This window comes from Stegostoma tigrinum, chromosome 13, assembly GCF_030684315.1.
Source record: "Stegostoma tigrinum isolate sSteTig4 chromosome 13, sSteTig4.hap1, whole genome shotgun sequence".
NCBI lineage: Eukaryota > Metazoa > Chordata > Chondrichthyes > Orectolobiformes > Stegostomatidae > Stegostoma > Stegostoma tigrinum.
This window is the reverse complement of record NC_081366.1, coordinates 38,640,477-38,655,834: the sequence shown is the minus strand read 5'-3', so window position 1 is coordinate 38,655,834 and position 15,358 is coordinate 38,640,477. Positions and strand designations below refer to the sequence as shown.

The window sequence follows — 15,358 nt, the reverse complement described above, 5'->3', positions numbered from 1 at the left end:
TGTTACTTCCCTACTGACTGTACATAACAAGCCATTGATTCATGTAGCAGGCTGCCTTGTAACGTAAAATTGATCTTTAAGATGATGAAGATACAACAATGTGTTCCAATATCAGGAAAAAGTAATGTACACTAATGACTGTTAGTGTTCCAGAAGTGGAAGGAAGTATTTTCAGAAAATGCAGCATGGAAGGCTGTTTGATCTATTGATCCTATACCACATCTAAGACCTATCTAATTAATCCCACTCCTGTCACTGTCCACCTTAGCCTTACAACCATTTTGCCTTCAAGTATTTATTTCAAGCTTTCCTGCATTAGGTGCACAGTGATAATTTTCAACAGGGGTAGTGAAGGAAGACCTCAGTTTTTTTAAAAAATGTTGAAGGACCCAGGCCCCTTTCAGCAGACCTCTGGGTCTCCTGTCCTTTGCTGTTTCTATCCCAATAGCAGACGATGTTACACGTGCTCTACAATCAGCCAACAGCCCTTGCCTGACTTCTGGCATTCACAGTTCCAGCTAAAGTGTGATGCACTCAATGTGCAGGTAAAGTATTCAAATGAGCGTTGTGAAACCCAATAAGATCAGTTCAGTTCTCCGAAATGCAGCACTAAACTAAGATCCCAGAGAGGAGCAAATTTCAGCCAAATCATCCTTATGTCACAACCACATCAGGTGTACTTGCAGACTGGTCCATGAACTTCAAATTTGTGTTGGCCATTTAGCATTCTTTTAGTTTTATGAGTGTTCTAATTTTAAAATGAACAGAAAGCTTTAGTATTAGACAAGTTAAAAGTTATTTATTATGCAATTATTGCAGAAAATTAATTTTTAAAAAGTGACATGAACTAAAACACAGGGATACAAAGATTAAAAGTAGGTACAGAGAAAAAAAGCTACTTATAAGGATGAAAGTAGCATCATTCATTTGTCATTGCAGGTCTGTTGCTTGCTTGAAGATGTCACTTTCTGACGTGAAGGTGTTTAAAAACTGGATTCAGCAGCTGTGATGGCTTTTGTAGTTCCACAGTTGGATATTTCTCCTTCAGGTGAACGAACCAAACAGGTATTGACAGAAAGTGGAAGGCAGCCTTCACTCTAAGCTGCATGGTTGTGTGCATTGTAACCATTCCAATGTTCTGTGCAAAACAATCAACATTGGTTCGCCAAATGCTACATTGACTTCCCATTCCGAAAGTTGCTGCCACATAGGGGCTTTACAGACCCATGCAGCCAGTAAGAAAACTAGAAGGAATGCTTTTTGAGGATCCTTCATTTTGCTTTTGTGTCACTGCAGTTTGTGGCCCTTGGTAACATGATTAAATAAAGCAGTCTCCCCATTGAAAAATCTGTCTCTAATGGTGTCTCTTCAAATTGTTCTTGGAGATTTGAGAAAATAATATCTCTCAAAGCTGTTATCACAAATGAAACAAAATATTTGCTATGTTAACTATGCAGAAACACTGTCAGTTATGCTGGGATTTCATATGGTGTCCTTCCAGTGTCTGTTTTTCTCAGAGGCATTGAATTCTTAATATTACCCTTTGTGATTCGTGTTGTGATGACATATCACCCTGTTTGGCGTCTTGGCCATACTGAATAAACCGGGAAACACCTATGAAGTCCAAAATCCACTTTGCGAGATTCGATATCCACTTTTCAGGAAGAATTTATTGTTCTTACAAATAGATATACATAATCACACAGTAATGACAATTAGTTGGAAGGTGAATTGTCAATGACATGTATGCTCCCTTGTAGCGCTGGATAGTGTGGTGTTCCACGTTTCCAAATTCATCCCCCAACACCCCGACCAAATGCAAAATTTATAGTCAGCCTACTCACCTGAAGCCCCTTTGACCAGAAGCTGGTTTAGTTGTTTCAGAATGGGTATTCTTGTTCCAGTTTGGAGGAGGTCCCATCATTGAGAACTGTCAGCCAGCTTGGCCAACACTTCTGTATTCCCAGCAGTACCAGAATGGTGTGGCAGCCATTGCTGAAACAACAGTCAGTTCCCAAGGGGTAATCAAGGAGTCCAGACTCAGAAAAAGGTAAATCTGGGATTTTGGGTGGACCGAGTGGGCAGACAGTGGTGAGGTGGGGAAAAGAGAATTGTGGTGTCAGGGTTGATGAATCGGCAGAGAGAGTGTGGTACAGTTTTTGGGCAGGATGTTCCTGTGGTCGGCATAGGGTACTCTCCCCCAGATGGTTCCCGTTCTTAGTTTCCTGATAGCAACACATGCAGTGAAAGCTGTCAGGCTACCTGACTTGCTCTGCCTTTTACTTGGCACACATAAAATTGCTGCAGAGGTGGAAAGACCCCTTATAAGTCTACTATTTGGCCATTTCAGGGCCTCAATGGGCATAAAGAAATGCATGCTGCCTGATTGCTTGCCCATCACTATCATATGGGAACTAGCCTACTGGGAAGAACACTGAACTTATTTGCTTACAAAGCAACTAAAAACCTTGGCCAATCAAAATTCTCATTTGGGGGCCAGAAATTGGAAAATAATTGGAATTTTAGGCTGCTTATTGAAAAATTACATTAAAAATTTTAGGGTACAATCATCTTTAATAAATAAAATAAAATTTTCATTGTTGAACATTAACAATATTGTTTAGCAATTTCCTTATAATTATTAGATTTGTAATTTTATTCACAAAGAACCATGTGTAACTGCTTTGTCATTATTCAAAACTACAATTATATTCTTCTTGGAAAATGGCTTGGTCTAACCATCGGTAGGTTGCCAAGCTAAGCCAGTGTGTAAAATAATATACAAACAATATTTGTAATGCCTATCAACAGTCCCACCTACCTTGCCCAGCCCCACCCCCTTCTCTCTCTAGTTATTTCTGAGATGTCTTCCTCCTCCCTATTTCTAAAGAAGGGTCCCAACCCGAAATGTCAACTTTCCTGCTCCTCTGATGCTGCCTGTCCTGCTGTGTTCCTCCTGCTCCACATCTTGTTATCTCAGACTGCAGCATCTATGGATCTTACCGTCTCCAGAAACAATTAAGAAATTGTTTACTTTTTACACCTGGGGAGCAAAATCTATTCTGTTCCTATCTTTCCAGCAGGTATAGAGGAATAAATAGATTTGTCTGTTGATCCCTTATCTCACCAGTTCATGTTAAGCACCAACGGTCAACTAAGATAAGGTAGAATTGTTAGATTCTTGAGCAAAAAAGTAGATTGTTCTTCTTCCATGTTTGGCTGACAAGTGTAGGGCAAAATAAAATCTGAACCTGTGCCAACATTGTTCCAAAATAATCATTCAAAATGTACTGGGTCTATCTGAGCAATAATCTCAGGAAAATGGATAATAACATGATCAAATCTAAGTTAATAGATAACATTCAACCATTATTACATGTAATGCCTTACTGGATAAAAGTCTCAAAACCACCATTAACCGTGTGTTTTATTTTTACACTAGATACAAATTGGAATATAATTTGAGATTCCCTAAAATTCTGAAGCAAGCAATGCGCCCAATCACGACATCATAGATACAAAGTCATATTTGGCATTCTCCACAGTAAAAACACCAACTATCTTCCTTCTTCATATTGCACAGGCAATCTAGAAAAGGTAGGACAGGTTATGATTATTCACAATGCTTGACAGGAAGCATTATCATGTGTCCCTTTTCTGCATAAATAAATAATCAAAACGTCTACATCTTTTTCCTGATCGTTTTTACAGTTTAATAATGTGTCTTGGTTGAGGTATTTTCATTCATTAAGGACTTTAGCTTTATTCAAAAATAGCTTTTGCCGTAGTCTGAAATCTACTTTAACTATTCTAGGTCAAATCTAAGGTAACTTGACCAATGTTACAATCATGCATCAATAATAAGTTAAGTCAAGTCAACATGAAATCAAGGTCCCTCTATTTAAATAAACTTTGTGGTAAATACTGGGCATCCGAGGTTGGCCACAAAGTGTTTATCTTTTCAGTTGTATCTTTGATACCTCAGTTGACTACTATAACACAAAAGATTCCTGTTAGGGCCAGAAGCTACTTTTCGACATGCTAGTCATATTCCAGTCAAATTTGTTGTAGGTATGTATCAATAACTATATGGGGTAGTTATAATAGCAAAGCTTGAATATTAACATTATTTAGATCAGCAGAAAATAAAGTACATTTTAACTATGCAGCCAACATCTATCTTAAGCAAGTTTAAACAAAATGTTGACAAGATTTGCAAAGACAAGTCTGCAATATAAAACATATAAAACATTAGCTCAGGTTGCAGTTGCTATATACCACAGTAATTTAATAGCTTGATCAAGTGCTATTGATGCTGTCAAGTTAAAAATTGTGGGGCAAAAACCTCGAATAGATCCCTTGAGTTGAAAAAAAGCCATTGAGCACTAGAGTGCAAAATTGGACTTGGGGAGTAACTCAAAACAGCTAACCGGGAAAAGAAATTGAATGAGTTGTAAAATTGGTTACTGCATTACATTTGCCAATTTTTGACAGCACCTAAGACTAATTTCACCTTGTTTTCCAGCATTCTGAATTTGATATTGTTTTCAAGGAAATGCTTTATATACATTTGTGGCTTAATCCCTCATGTACATAAAGGTAACGATTTAAAAGACTGCTGTCATAAATCTTCAAACACAGGATTGTTGTAATTGCTCCAAGATCCAGTTGTGTAGTCTTCCTCTAGGCGGCTATAGAACACTCTCCTACAATAAAACAAGAAAGACGTTTAATATTTTGTTGAAGGGAATATGACTTCATATTTTCTTATCACTGGCAGCAGCAAATCATCTTCAGCTCAGAATTCTCAAATCTAATCAAGATAAATTCATGTACATTAATTAAACATCTGTCCAATCTGGAAAATAAATTAAAACTAATTTCCTAAATTTTTTTGGTCTGTCCCAGTTTTTGGTTTCAATCGTCTTGCAAAAAAAATCCAACAGTTACAGCTTCCGATTAATGATATGTAATTGGGTCACAGATATTGTTTAATGTTGTCTAAGGAAGGTTTAGTTGATGGAGGAAGGAGCTGGAAATGTTTTATTGTCTGGATTTCCAATCAAAGGAAAGCTAAGTTAAACCTCATTACACAGAAAGCATACTCCTGTCACTATAAAGTGTTCCAGGCAAGAACAATTGAAATTCACCTGTTCCAGGATGTAGGCAAATTCTAATGTCAAAACACTGCTGTCATATTATCAGGAGTGGGCACATATTTTGTTCTAGTTAAATTGAAGTAGTCAGTTTCCGAATAAGTATTTGTTTTAAATGACATTTGAAGTCTTTTAAAATGTGCCTATTAGAGTACTTATGCGAAAAAAAAGTTTAATCTTTGCAGGCTCCTCGAGGGACTGTGGAAACTGAATTTGTGTTAAATGTTATTTGCACTTAAAAATCTGTTATTGTTTGTAGAGTTCCACAGATTTTAGTTGAATTGCACCACAAACGCCCTCATCACCAAGCACAAATTTTACCATGTCATTTTTTTATACTTAAGATAGCTTAGAACTGGGATGCCTGAACTGCAGTCTATGAATCACATTAAGACTTGCAGTGCTGGCACTATGGGATTGTAGTTCTTGAAAATTAGGAAATATCATCTTTAACTAGTGTTAAATTCCTTATTTATTGGTTTGCAGTTTGAAAATTGTGGGCCCAAGAAAACAAGATCTGTTCGTACTGTCAACTTGAGTGATATGTTTATAAATTCACAGCAACGTAGATTTAAGCTGTCATGCTGAGACAAAGTCAATTGATTTCTAGTCACATCCATAAGATGTGTATTGCCTTTATAGTATATATACACCTAACCCCTCTTCTGGTAATCAGCTTCTGACCTTCATTCAATATGTTTACAGTGAGAAAATCTATTATCATTATTCTTTTATTTTCGGGAACTGGGTTTGGCTCTAACCCAGAATAATGACGCAAAAGTACTTTTCATTGGTGTCTGTGAGAATGCTACTCAATTCCTTGTAAAAGTACTTGGAATAACAACTTTAAATGTCTTAGCATTCAAAGGTATAAGCCAAGTGGTGCACAGTGAGACTAGTGTAGATTTAGAGTAGTTTCTGTCAGTGCAGACTCTGTGTGCCAAAAGTGCCTCTTCTGTACTCTATGGTTCTATACTTGCAAGTCAAGGGACAAAACTGGCTAAAATTTGTTACGGTCAATTTTGCTCATTTAGGATGTAAAAGCGGTTTAAATACTGCCTGTTTTAGGGTTTGCCTCATACGGCAGTGTGGAGAGAACATAGCCGGTGTCCCAAGAGGACTGATACAGACCCATGGTACCAAAAGAAGATCTCCAAGCATCGATATTCCCAGATTAAAAGCATAGGGTCTCTACAGAAGAGACATGTTGGCATTCTTTTAATGGATTCTGGTTAGTAGTATTCCACTGACCTTATTAAAGTATATGAACCTACCGTTTCTTTAAATATATCACCAACCCGACTATAGCGAAGACAACAAGCAAGCATGCTATAACAGTTATAGCTGTTCCTGTTAATAAAAGTACAATATTATTAATGACTTAAGTATGTATTATTTCACCACAAATGAATAGCTAGTCATCTTTCAAAAAATCTTCTAAATTAATAACAGAGTGCTAAACCCCAATTAGTTTTTTCTTTGACTTGTGGGTTTATTTAGCAAATTAAACAGCCTGTTATTACTGATTTTTTTTTCTCTGCTTCATCTGCAGTTGTTCAATTTAGGCAAATGCAGTTTTTTCAAGTCTTAAGTTTGCAGAATTATGAGTGCAGGAAATATAACTGCACGGATTTACAATTGAGAATTTTTTTTAAACTTAAGGTTAACTTTCAAATTTTTGGAATAAATTGTAAATTCTACCAAAATGAAAATATGGAAGAACTTTAGGAGATAGGCAGCCCAATGCTGAAATCAGCATTAACGGGAGCTACCTGGGCAAAAACAGGAAAGTGAACCAGTTGCAATATTGCCAGCTGTTTAATGCATTCCATACAATAGCACCATTAAGTCAGTTAAACTGCCATATCACAAAAAAGGACATAATTGCAAAATTGAGTTAGTGTACATACCTCTAGACAGTGTCATAAGGATACAAGGAGTTTACGTTTAATGTTGCCCATTTATTGTTGTTCTGCCGATTGTTGATAGGTTATTATGACAAAGTCTCATTCAGCATCATGAGATTCATTTTAACATTGTTTACTGTGGGGAAGTACCTTTCTGGATTGGTGGCACTTTGGTCCAATAGTTCCATCTCTCAGACTTAAGCCCACACCCAGTAATCAGCCTGCCAAGTTGTGGCCTCTGCTATAATGTACTACCTCGTGAAGTCTGCAACAGAGATTGCTCATCCATCAGGCCTCAGACCACCTCCAGGAGATGTTAGCCACTGCCCCTGTTCATGCTGCCTATTTGTGTCACACTGAGAGCACAACACCACCTCTCCACCCAACTCTCCTAACACTGCAACCACAATAGTTTCTGGATTACTAATGTTCTCTACTTCTCATGCAAGAAGGAAAATTGCTGGCCCTACTGGTCTGACACACACAACTTCAAATCCAAAGCAAATCTTTACCATCCCCTTAAATGGCCTAGCAAACCAGACTACAGTCTTTGCCAGATAACAATGTGTGAAGCTGGATGAACACAGCAGGCCAAGCAGCCTCTCAGGAGCACAAAAGCTGACCTTTCACGACTAGAGATAATGGGAACTGCAGATGCTGGAGATTCCAAGATAACAAAATGTGAGGCTGGATGAACACAGCAGGCCAAGCAGCATCTCAGGAGCACAAAAGCTGACGTTTCGGGCCTCTAGGCCCGAAACGTCAGCTTTTGTGCTCCTGAAATGCTGCTTGGCCTGCTGTGTTCATCCAGCCTCACATTTTGTTATCTTTCAGGACTAGACCCTTCATCAGAGAGCTCTCTGATGAAGGGTCTAGTCCTGAAAGGTCAGCTTTTGTGCTCCTGAGATGTTGCTTGGCCTGCTGTGTTCATCCAGCCCCACACTTTATTATCTTGGATTCTCCATCATCTGCAGTTCCCATTATCTCTGATTACAGTCTTTGCAGTTGCTCAAACTGGCAGCTCACTAACACCTTCTCAAGTGCACTACGGTGTGAGCTTCAGCCAGCGCATTCTGAGAACAAATAACATATTATTCAAATTCTCAAGTCACCAGAGTGGGGCTTGAACTCATTATCTGAATTATTAGTCCTATTTTCTGTGTCACAGTCCAGTAACATTACCACTGCACCAATATACCATATTTAGTTTATGCTCCTTGTTTTTGTATTCTATGACTCTTAAGTACCACTCTTCATCGAGTACCTTCCTTCGCCTTCCAGACAAATTCTCAGAAAATAGTGAGACCGGGTCAATTCCAGAAGTCAAACCCTGCGGATATAATGTTGCAAAATGTTTAACTACATCAAATGGTCAAGGTCAGTGAATGTATCTTCATATGCCTCAATCCATCAGCTGTACTACCAGCCTCAGGCAGGACTAAAATCGCTATCGCTTCATCAGTCACCTATCTACAATCTATTCACCTGGACTCAATTCTAACGTTATGTACTCCACTGCACCAACACATCAAGATTGCTGCTGTAAGCATCACACTTCCTACAGCTCACACACAATGCCAGCTATTTAACCATGATGACAACACAAACAAAATACATCATACAACACTGATTGTCACACTTCCCAAGGTGGCGCACATTAGAGGCATCAAGAACCAACCAGTGTGGACATGTGCTCCTGAATATCCTGACCCTCATGCAGGAAAGGGTGCTGGGCATTATTGGAATGTCCATTGCTAAGGCCTTGGCCACTGTGAGGATGAAACTATCAAAGATGATGGTGCCCTTGTACCTAGGCTTCCTTCCCACGTCCAACTTCTCCTCATCATATAATCTCTTCTGATTTACAAACCATAAATAATTTAAGAATGAAACTCTTACTTGACTTCCTACCCTTTGCCTTATCCCTGTGTTCTGTCCTTCTCAGACAGGTACAACCTGATCAAGGGAGGAATGCTAAGATAACACAGTCAACGAAGACATGGCACCATTACTTGATTTCGCGTTCCTCAGCATCAGCTCGTGATAATTATGCATTTGTCTTGCAAAGTAGGGAAGGATTCTATATACAGTGAAACAATATGCACAAACTGGCTATAATCATAGCAGGGGTAAGGGTATTGTAGGTACAATGTCAGTTAACAGAGACCCCATTAATAGGTTCTGCTATCATGGCTGTGGATTACAGGATCTTACAGAATGATGCAGCAATCTGCCCTGCAGCACATTAATTGGATTACTAAGATGCAGCTCTGTAGCAGCGGCTCTACACAACACAAATCCTTTTCACTATCCAAGGATCACAGCAATCATCTCACTCCCTGCTATTTCACCGGGACCCTTCGTTGCCTTTTCTCCAACCAGCACAGACCTCTGCCAACTATACCAAAACTATGCTGTCTCCTCCACTGAAAGACAGCAACTTTCTGTCGATGCTGTGCCTACTGGGGGAGGACTGTGCGGAGACAGTTGAATAGGCATAAAAAATGTTACCACAGAAATGCACAAACGATCAGTTGAAATTTGTACGTGATGTATAATAATTAATTTAAACTGCTGATTTACAATGTTTAATTATTGTGCATTGCAGCCAAACCAATACTGCGATAATCAGTAAGAGAGGGAGGTATGGTGTGCAAGATGAGTTCGGGTTTTCAAGACTGCTTTCACACTCTCCACATGGACAGTCAGGGCAGAAAGGTCACAGAATCCCTACAGTGTGGGATCAGGCCATTAAACCATCAAGTTCACTTCAAACAGCATCCCATCCAGACTCCAACCTTATCCCTGTAACCCTGCATTACCATGGCTACACAGCCCTAGATATTAGGAGCAATATAGCATGGCAATTCTACCTAACCTGCACATCCTTGGACTGTGAGAGGAAACCCACACACACAGTTGCCTGAGGGCGGAATCAAACTCAGGTCCCTGGTACTATGAGGCAGCAGTGCTAAGCACTGAGTCACTCTGAGCTGCTGTGCAGTTGCTATCTAAGTTGCTTCCTCACTTACTCTTTGTCTCTCTCAATCTCCTTCTCAAGATCCTGTTTCCCAGGAGCTAGTGGCGAGGGCTGTGGCCTCAAAATGGTAAAGTATGGAATATGCAATAGTCTGTGACAAATCTTGCTACCCTTTTTTGCAGAGTATGGCAGGGCTCCTGTTCTACAGTAGATGATGAGACAGTGTTTCATCATGCCACTGGTCTGCTCTATCACATTTTATGTGAAAATAGAGTTTACATTGCTTCACAGGTGTAAGTAGGTGGATAGTTTGCAGACTCGAGTTTTCAGCAAAGTGGTTAGCAAATAGTGCTTCTCGTCAGAACCGATCCTTTATTTTGTTCTGATGATTCAAATGCAGCTGGAACAGTGAACTGCAGAATGGATTCATTCTGACTGCTAGCGGAATACTGACATTGACTTACATGATTGTCCGTCTATCAATCATTGCACATCAGTTAGACGTCAGACATAGGACAGAGTTGAATGTTTTGCCTTTAAAATGCTGTGCATGCAGACAAAGGCTCCTGAACTATGGAAAAGTCAGCTACCCAAGCAGACTTGTTAACTTAATAAAATGTGAGGCTGGATGAACACAGCAGGCCAAGCAGCATCTCAGGAGTACAAAAGCTGACGTTTCGGGCCTAGACCCTTCATCCATTCTGTAGCATAGTATTACAATGTTTATCTTGGAATTCTCCAGCATCTGCAGTTCCCATTATCTCCGAGACTTGTTAACTTGTCTGTTTCTCTCTTGCAAGAGAGAATAAAATGTATCGACCTCTCAAAGATGGAGAATGTCAGTGAACTCTCTAATACAGGTGATCAACAAAATTTTCTAAGTAACTCCAGCTCCAGCCTGCAGAAGCCGGGTGCATGAAAGTTCATTGTCATAGTCATCTTGTATCCAGGAGCAAGGAAGTTCTTTCCTTGGTCTAAGGGTGCATTTGTGGTCAGAGCAAGTGACGTAGTTCAGAAAAGACATTCTTAAGAAAGTGCTGATATTGCATGAATTGGCCAGCACTTCACACAAGCCCAATCAAATGGCTGGCAGCTCTCTGATCCAAGCAGTGCCACTGGGACCTTAACCAAACGTCAGCACTGGAATTGGATGCAAAGGGAAGTGGGGGCTTACAGGTCCTGATCTTGAGGGTGGAAAAGGAAACAGGGCAGGAAAGAATCAGGTGGGGAGGTTTATGACAGGCCTATAGACCTCTAAAGGGTGTATTCTCCATTGTCCATCACAAGCCAAAGCAAATAATTCCAGTGGCAGAGAGAACCCCTTAAAGGTCATTTAATTAATTATTTGAGGATTTCTATTGGGTCACAGACAGACAGGCTTCTTGACTACACCCCCACGATGGGTAAAATTGCAGTGGGGTGGAGACAGGCAAGTTAGCACTGGGGAACACCACCCATGGCAATGCATCTCATTTTACACCTTGCCTATCCCCAACATCCTAAAGTGGGGCCTAAATTTCAGCCCATTGTTCCACATTGGAGTCTAGGTAGAAGAATTTCTTCCTGAAGAAGGGTCTAGGCCCGAGCCGCCAGCCTTCCTGCTCCCCTGATGCTGCTTGGCCTGCTGTGCTCATCCAGCTCTACACCGTATTACCTCATTTTCTAAATCGACCTGTTCAGAGATATTATTACACATCTCTGGAGCGGGTGGGACTTGAACCCAGGCCTGCTGACACAGAGGATGAGGCACTACCACTGTGCCAAAACTTCAGGTGTTCAAAAAGAGGGCTCACTAAGACCTTCACACAGTCAGTTAGGGATGGGCAGTAAATTTTGTCCTAAATAACAACTCCCACATCCTGTGAATGGAACATGCCAGTGAATAAATCCTGTTTTATTTTATTTAATTGTAACACTAAGGATGGGAGAGAAATGTGAAGAAACATTTTTGTAGACAGAGTGATGTTTAGCAGTGTGGTTCTGTAGCATAGTATTACAATGTTTAATTAGACAACTTCAGTTTTATTTATTCATAGGATGAGGCCATCCCTGGCTTGGCCAGCATTTATTGCCCAGTTCTAGTTGTCCAGAAGGCTCTGAGGAGTCAACCACATTGCTGTGGGTCTGAGGTCACATGTAGGCTAGACCAGGTAAGGATGACCATTTCCTTCCCTAAAGGACATTAATGAATGAGCTAGGTTTTTCCTGACAATGAACAATGTTTCATGGTCATCAGCAGACTTTTAATTCCAGATTTTTAAAAAGTCAATTCAAATTCCAGCATCTGACATGGGGGAATTTGAACCCAGAATTTTATAGGGGTCTCTGGATTAACAGTATAGTGCTAATTCCACTAGGCTGTCATCCTCCCTTAAATGTTTTTCCAGAATATTTTCTTGGAGCTGCATAATTGTGCTTTAACAATATTTTGCAAGATTAACAACTTTTGCAAGATTAGATTGGAAACTGATACAAAAGCAACAGGTTGTGTGAGCTCTTCTGTGTTTACACAAGAGAATTATAGCACAGCTTTATTTGTCCTTATATGTCCTTGCATTTAAGGTGCTTGTAGGGAGTTTTCTGCCATGCCTGTTCAAGGTTAGTGATGTCATCTTCAAAATCAGTATTCAAGCTGGCACCCTTTAAGTCTGTGCAGCTGAACACATGTCCAGCAGCAGTGAAACTCCCTCAGCTCAAGTCAAAGGGATCACCAGCAACTTGGAACTCTGTCTCTGATTGATTTTGTTTCTGTCTGTTGTTATGATCCTACAGGTATTTAGTGCTTTCTACAGTTGTTTCAAGTTAGATAAAATCCACAGGGAGTGATGGAGCAGGTGTTAAAGGACTTCTTGTTGAATTCAAGCTTCTGCACAAAACAGTCAGTCACTCCAAGACATACATGCACAAACAGACCATCCCCTTGGAACAAAGCATAACTAACGCACATGATCCATGCAGAGTGGGATATGTTGGTAGAAAAGGAAGCAGGTGAAACACTTGCAGTTCGAGACTCTCAGATGGGAGATAGCAAGAACTGCAGATGTTGGAAGTCCAGGTTGATACAGTGTGGAGCTGGAGGAACACAGCAGGTCAAGCAGCATCAGAGAAGTAGGAAAGTCGAAGAAGGGTCCAGGCCCGAAATGTCAGCCTTCCTACTCCTCTGATGCTGCTTGGCCTGCTGTGTTCATCCAGCTCTACACCTTGTTATCTCAGATTCTCCAGCATTGGCAGTTCCTTTTATCTCGATTTAGAAAATGTCTACCCTGAGGAACTGGCTTCTTTAGTGCGGTTGCAGTGTCTTTGCCCTTGAGCCTGGAAGCTTGTGTAGTAGTATTTCATTCACTCCTGCAACATGGGCATTGCTGGCTGGTCAACATTTATTGTTTATCCATGGATGCCCTTGAGAGGATTATGGTGAGCTGCCTCTTGAACCACTGCAGTCCATGTGCCGTGGCTCGACCCACAGTACAGTGAGGGAAGGAATTCCAGGAGCTTTACTCAGTGACAGTGAAGGAATGATGATATATTTTCAAGTTAGAATTTGGAGGGGAATTTTCAGGTTTTGGTGTTCCCATGTATTTGCTGCCCTTGTCCTTCTAGATGGACGTGGTTATGGGTTTGGAAAATATGGTCTAAGGATCTTTGGTGAATTTCTAATTGCATCTTGTATACAGTGCACAGTGATGCTACAGAGCATTAGAAGTCAGGGGAGTGGATGCTTGTGGATTGTACCCCTACCACTTATGCAGGAGGCCAGGACTCAAGTTCCACCTGTTCCAGAGGTGTGTCATAACATCTCTGATCATGTTGATTAGAAAATATGTACCCTGAGCCATATCTTGTGGCTGAGATGACAGACCTCCAACAATCACAACCATCTTCCTTGTGCTTTGTTCGAATCTATCTACTTTTTCATAGCAATCTGCCATTTAAACAAACAAGGAATAGTCTCCCAGCAGTTTGTTTTAATTACTTAATCTGAGAGATAACCTAAGTTGACTGACTTTTAAAATGTATGCTGAAAATACAACAGCAGAACTCAGCAGATTCTGGAGCTCTTAAATTACAAAAGAAGATTTAATAGAAATGTTGTCTTGAAACTACACACTGGTCGTTCCCCAATAACTAGGCTTCTTCCTCCTATATCTATCTAACACCAAGTTCATTATTATAGAAATTCAGTGAAATTCCCAACACACCAATGGTGCTTCTTCCCACAGTCTATCCCATTTTCTATTTGTTTTGTTACAATCACTTTTAAACACCCGAACACAGTATGGCATGTAAACTGACACAGAAGGATCAAAGCTAATCCTTGTATAATCTACATTAGATGCAATAAAAATCATTAGGAGACCTCATGTACATACATGAAACCCTGAGGATGAAGTGAAACCTATCCAACATGTTCCAGGGTTTAATGCCAAGGATGCAGATTGTGAGCACAGACACATGTAAATTATTTCACAAGTGAGGGACCATGTTTCTGTCAGTTGTACTGTATGAATACTGCATACATAGGGCATAATTTCCCCAACCCTTGAATGACACTGTCACTGACAATGTGTCAGTTTGCAAATTATGCTGAGAACGGAAAAAAATCAAATTCCCTATGTTGAGAAAAAGTCTGATTTTCCACTCATAGTTTCAACAACTTATGTACAAGCATTAATATTTCATAACTTACTAAACCTCACCTCATTTATATTCAACTTCCCATCCTCCCATGCCACAGAGAGAAACTAGATGGTGATAATTCATAACATGAAAGTCTGACTGATTATTTGGCAGGTCCAGTTCACCACTTGCTCTCTGGATGTCCAAATGGCACGCTCCAGCCTCGTGCCATTATCATGGCATATCAGTGACTCATTAATAATACAGTTCATGGCTTCAATACTGCAGTTTGCATATCATTGACACCTTTAACTGCAATGCTTTAGCCAGGCCATTTGCATTCAAGGACAAGAATGCATCTCATACATCAGAGCAAGGTGCATCTATGGCCTTCTTTGCATTCACTCACTTTGTGCCTAGTTGCCTCCTTGCCACCATTTTTCTTTTTGTGTGTTTAATGCATCATTAAAAACTTAAGAACCTCACGGTGCTTCTGTTTAGTCTTGACTCTTAATGCAAACATAAAGCTAGGCAGCTTGTCATCAGTCAAGGAGTGGACACGTTTCTGCGGCACAGTGCGCAGTCAACATCATGCCTACAGCACGTGCCAGCAGCTTTTGCAGCAAAGACTTTGAAGGTACTAAATGACCACATCAAAGTCTGAAGAAAGTAGTCTTTAATCAAGTCAAGGGGTACTG

The 15,358-nt window shown here is 40.2% G+C and overlaps 1 protein-coding gene across 9 annotated transcripts in view; it reads right to left on the bottom strand.

Moving 5' to 3' along the window:
* Positions 1-847: 847 nt before the first annotated feature.
* Positions 848-15,358, bottom strand: part of LOC125458137 (mucin-2-like) — a 98,954-nt gene continuing 84,443 nt past the window's right edge. For 7 of the 9 annotated variants that reach the window (XM_048543045.2, XM_048543046.2, XM_048543041.2 and 4 more), the window contains 2 exons: positions 6,431-6,506; positions 848-4,706 (listed from right to left, as the gene is read on the bottom strand). In XM_048543045.2, the coding sequence (XP_048399002.1) occupies positions 4,622-4,706; positions 6,431-6,506 (161 nt within the window). In that variant the 3' untranslated portion in view covers positions 848-4,621. The remainder of the gene's footprint in view (positions 4,707-6,430; positions 6,507-15,358) is intronic. The other 2 variants (XR_007248776.2, XM_048543050.2) reach the window with 2 other exon arrangements.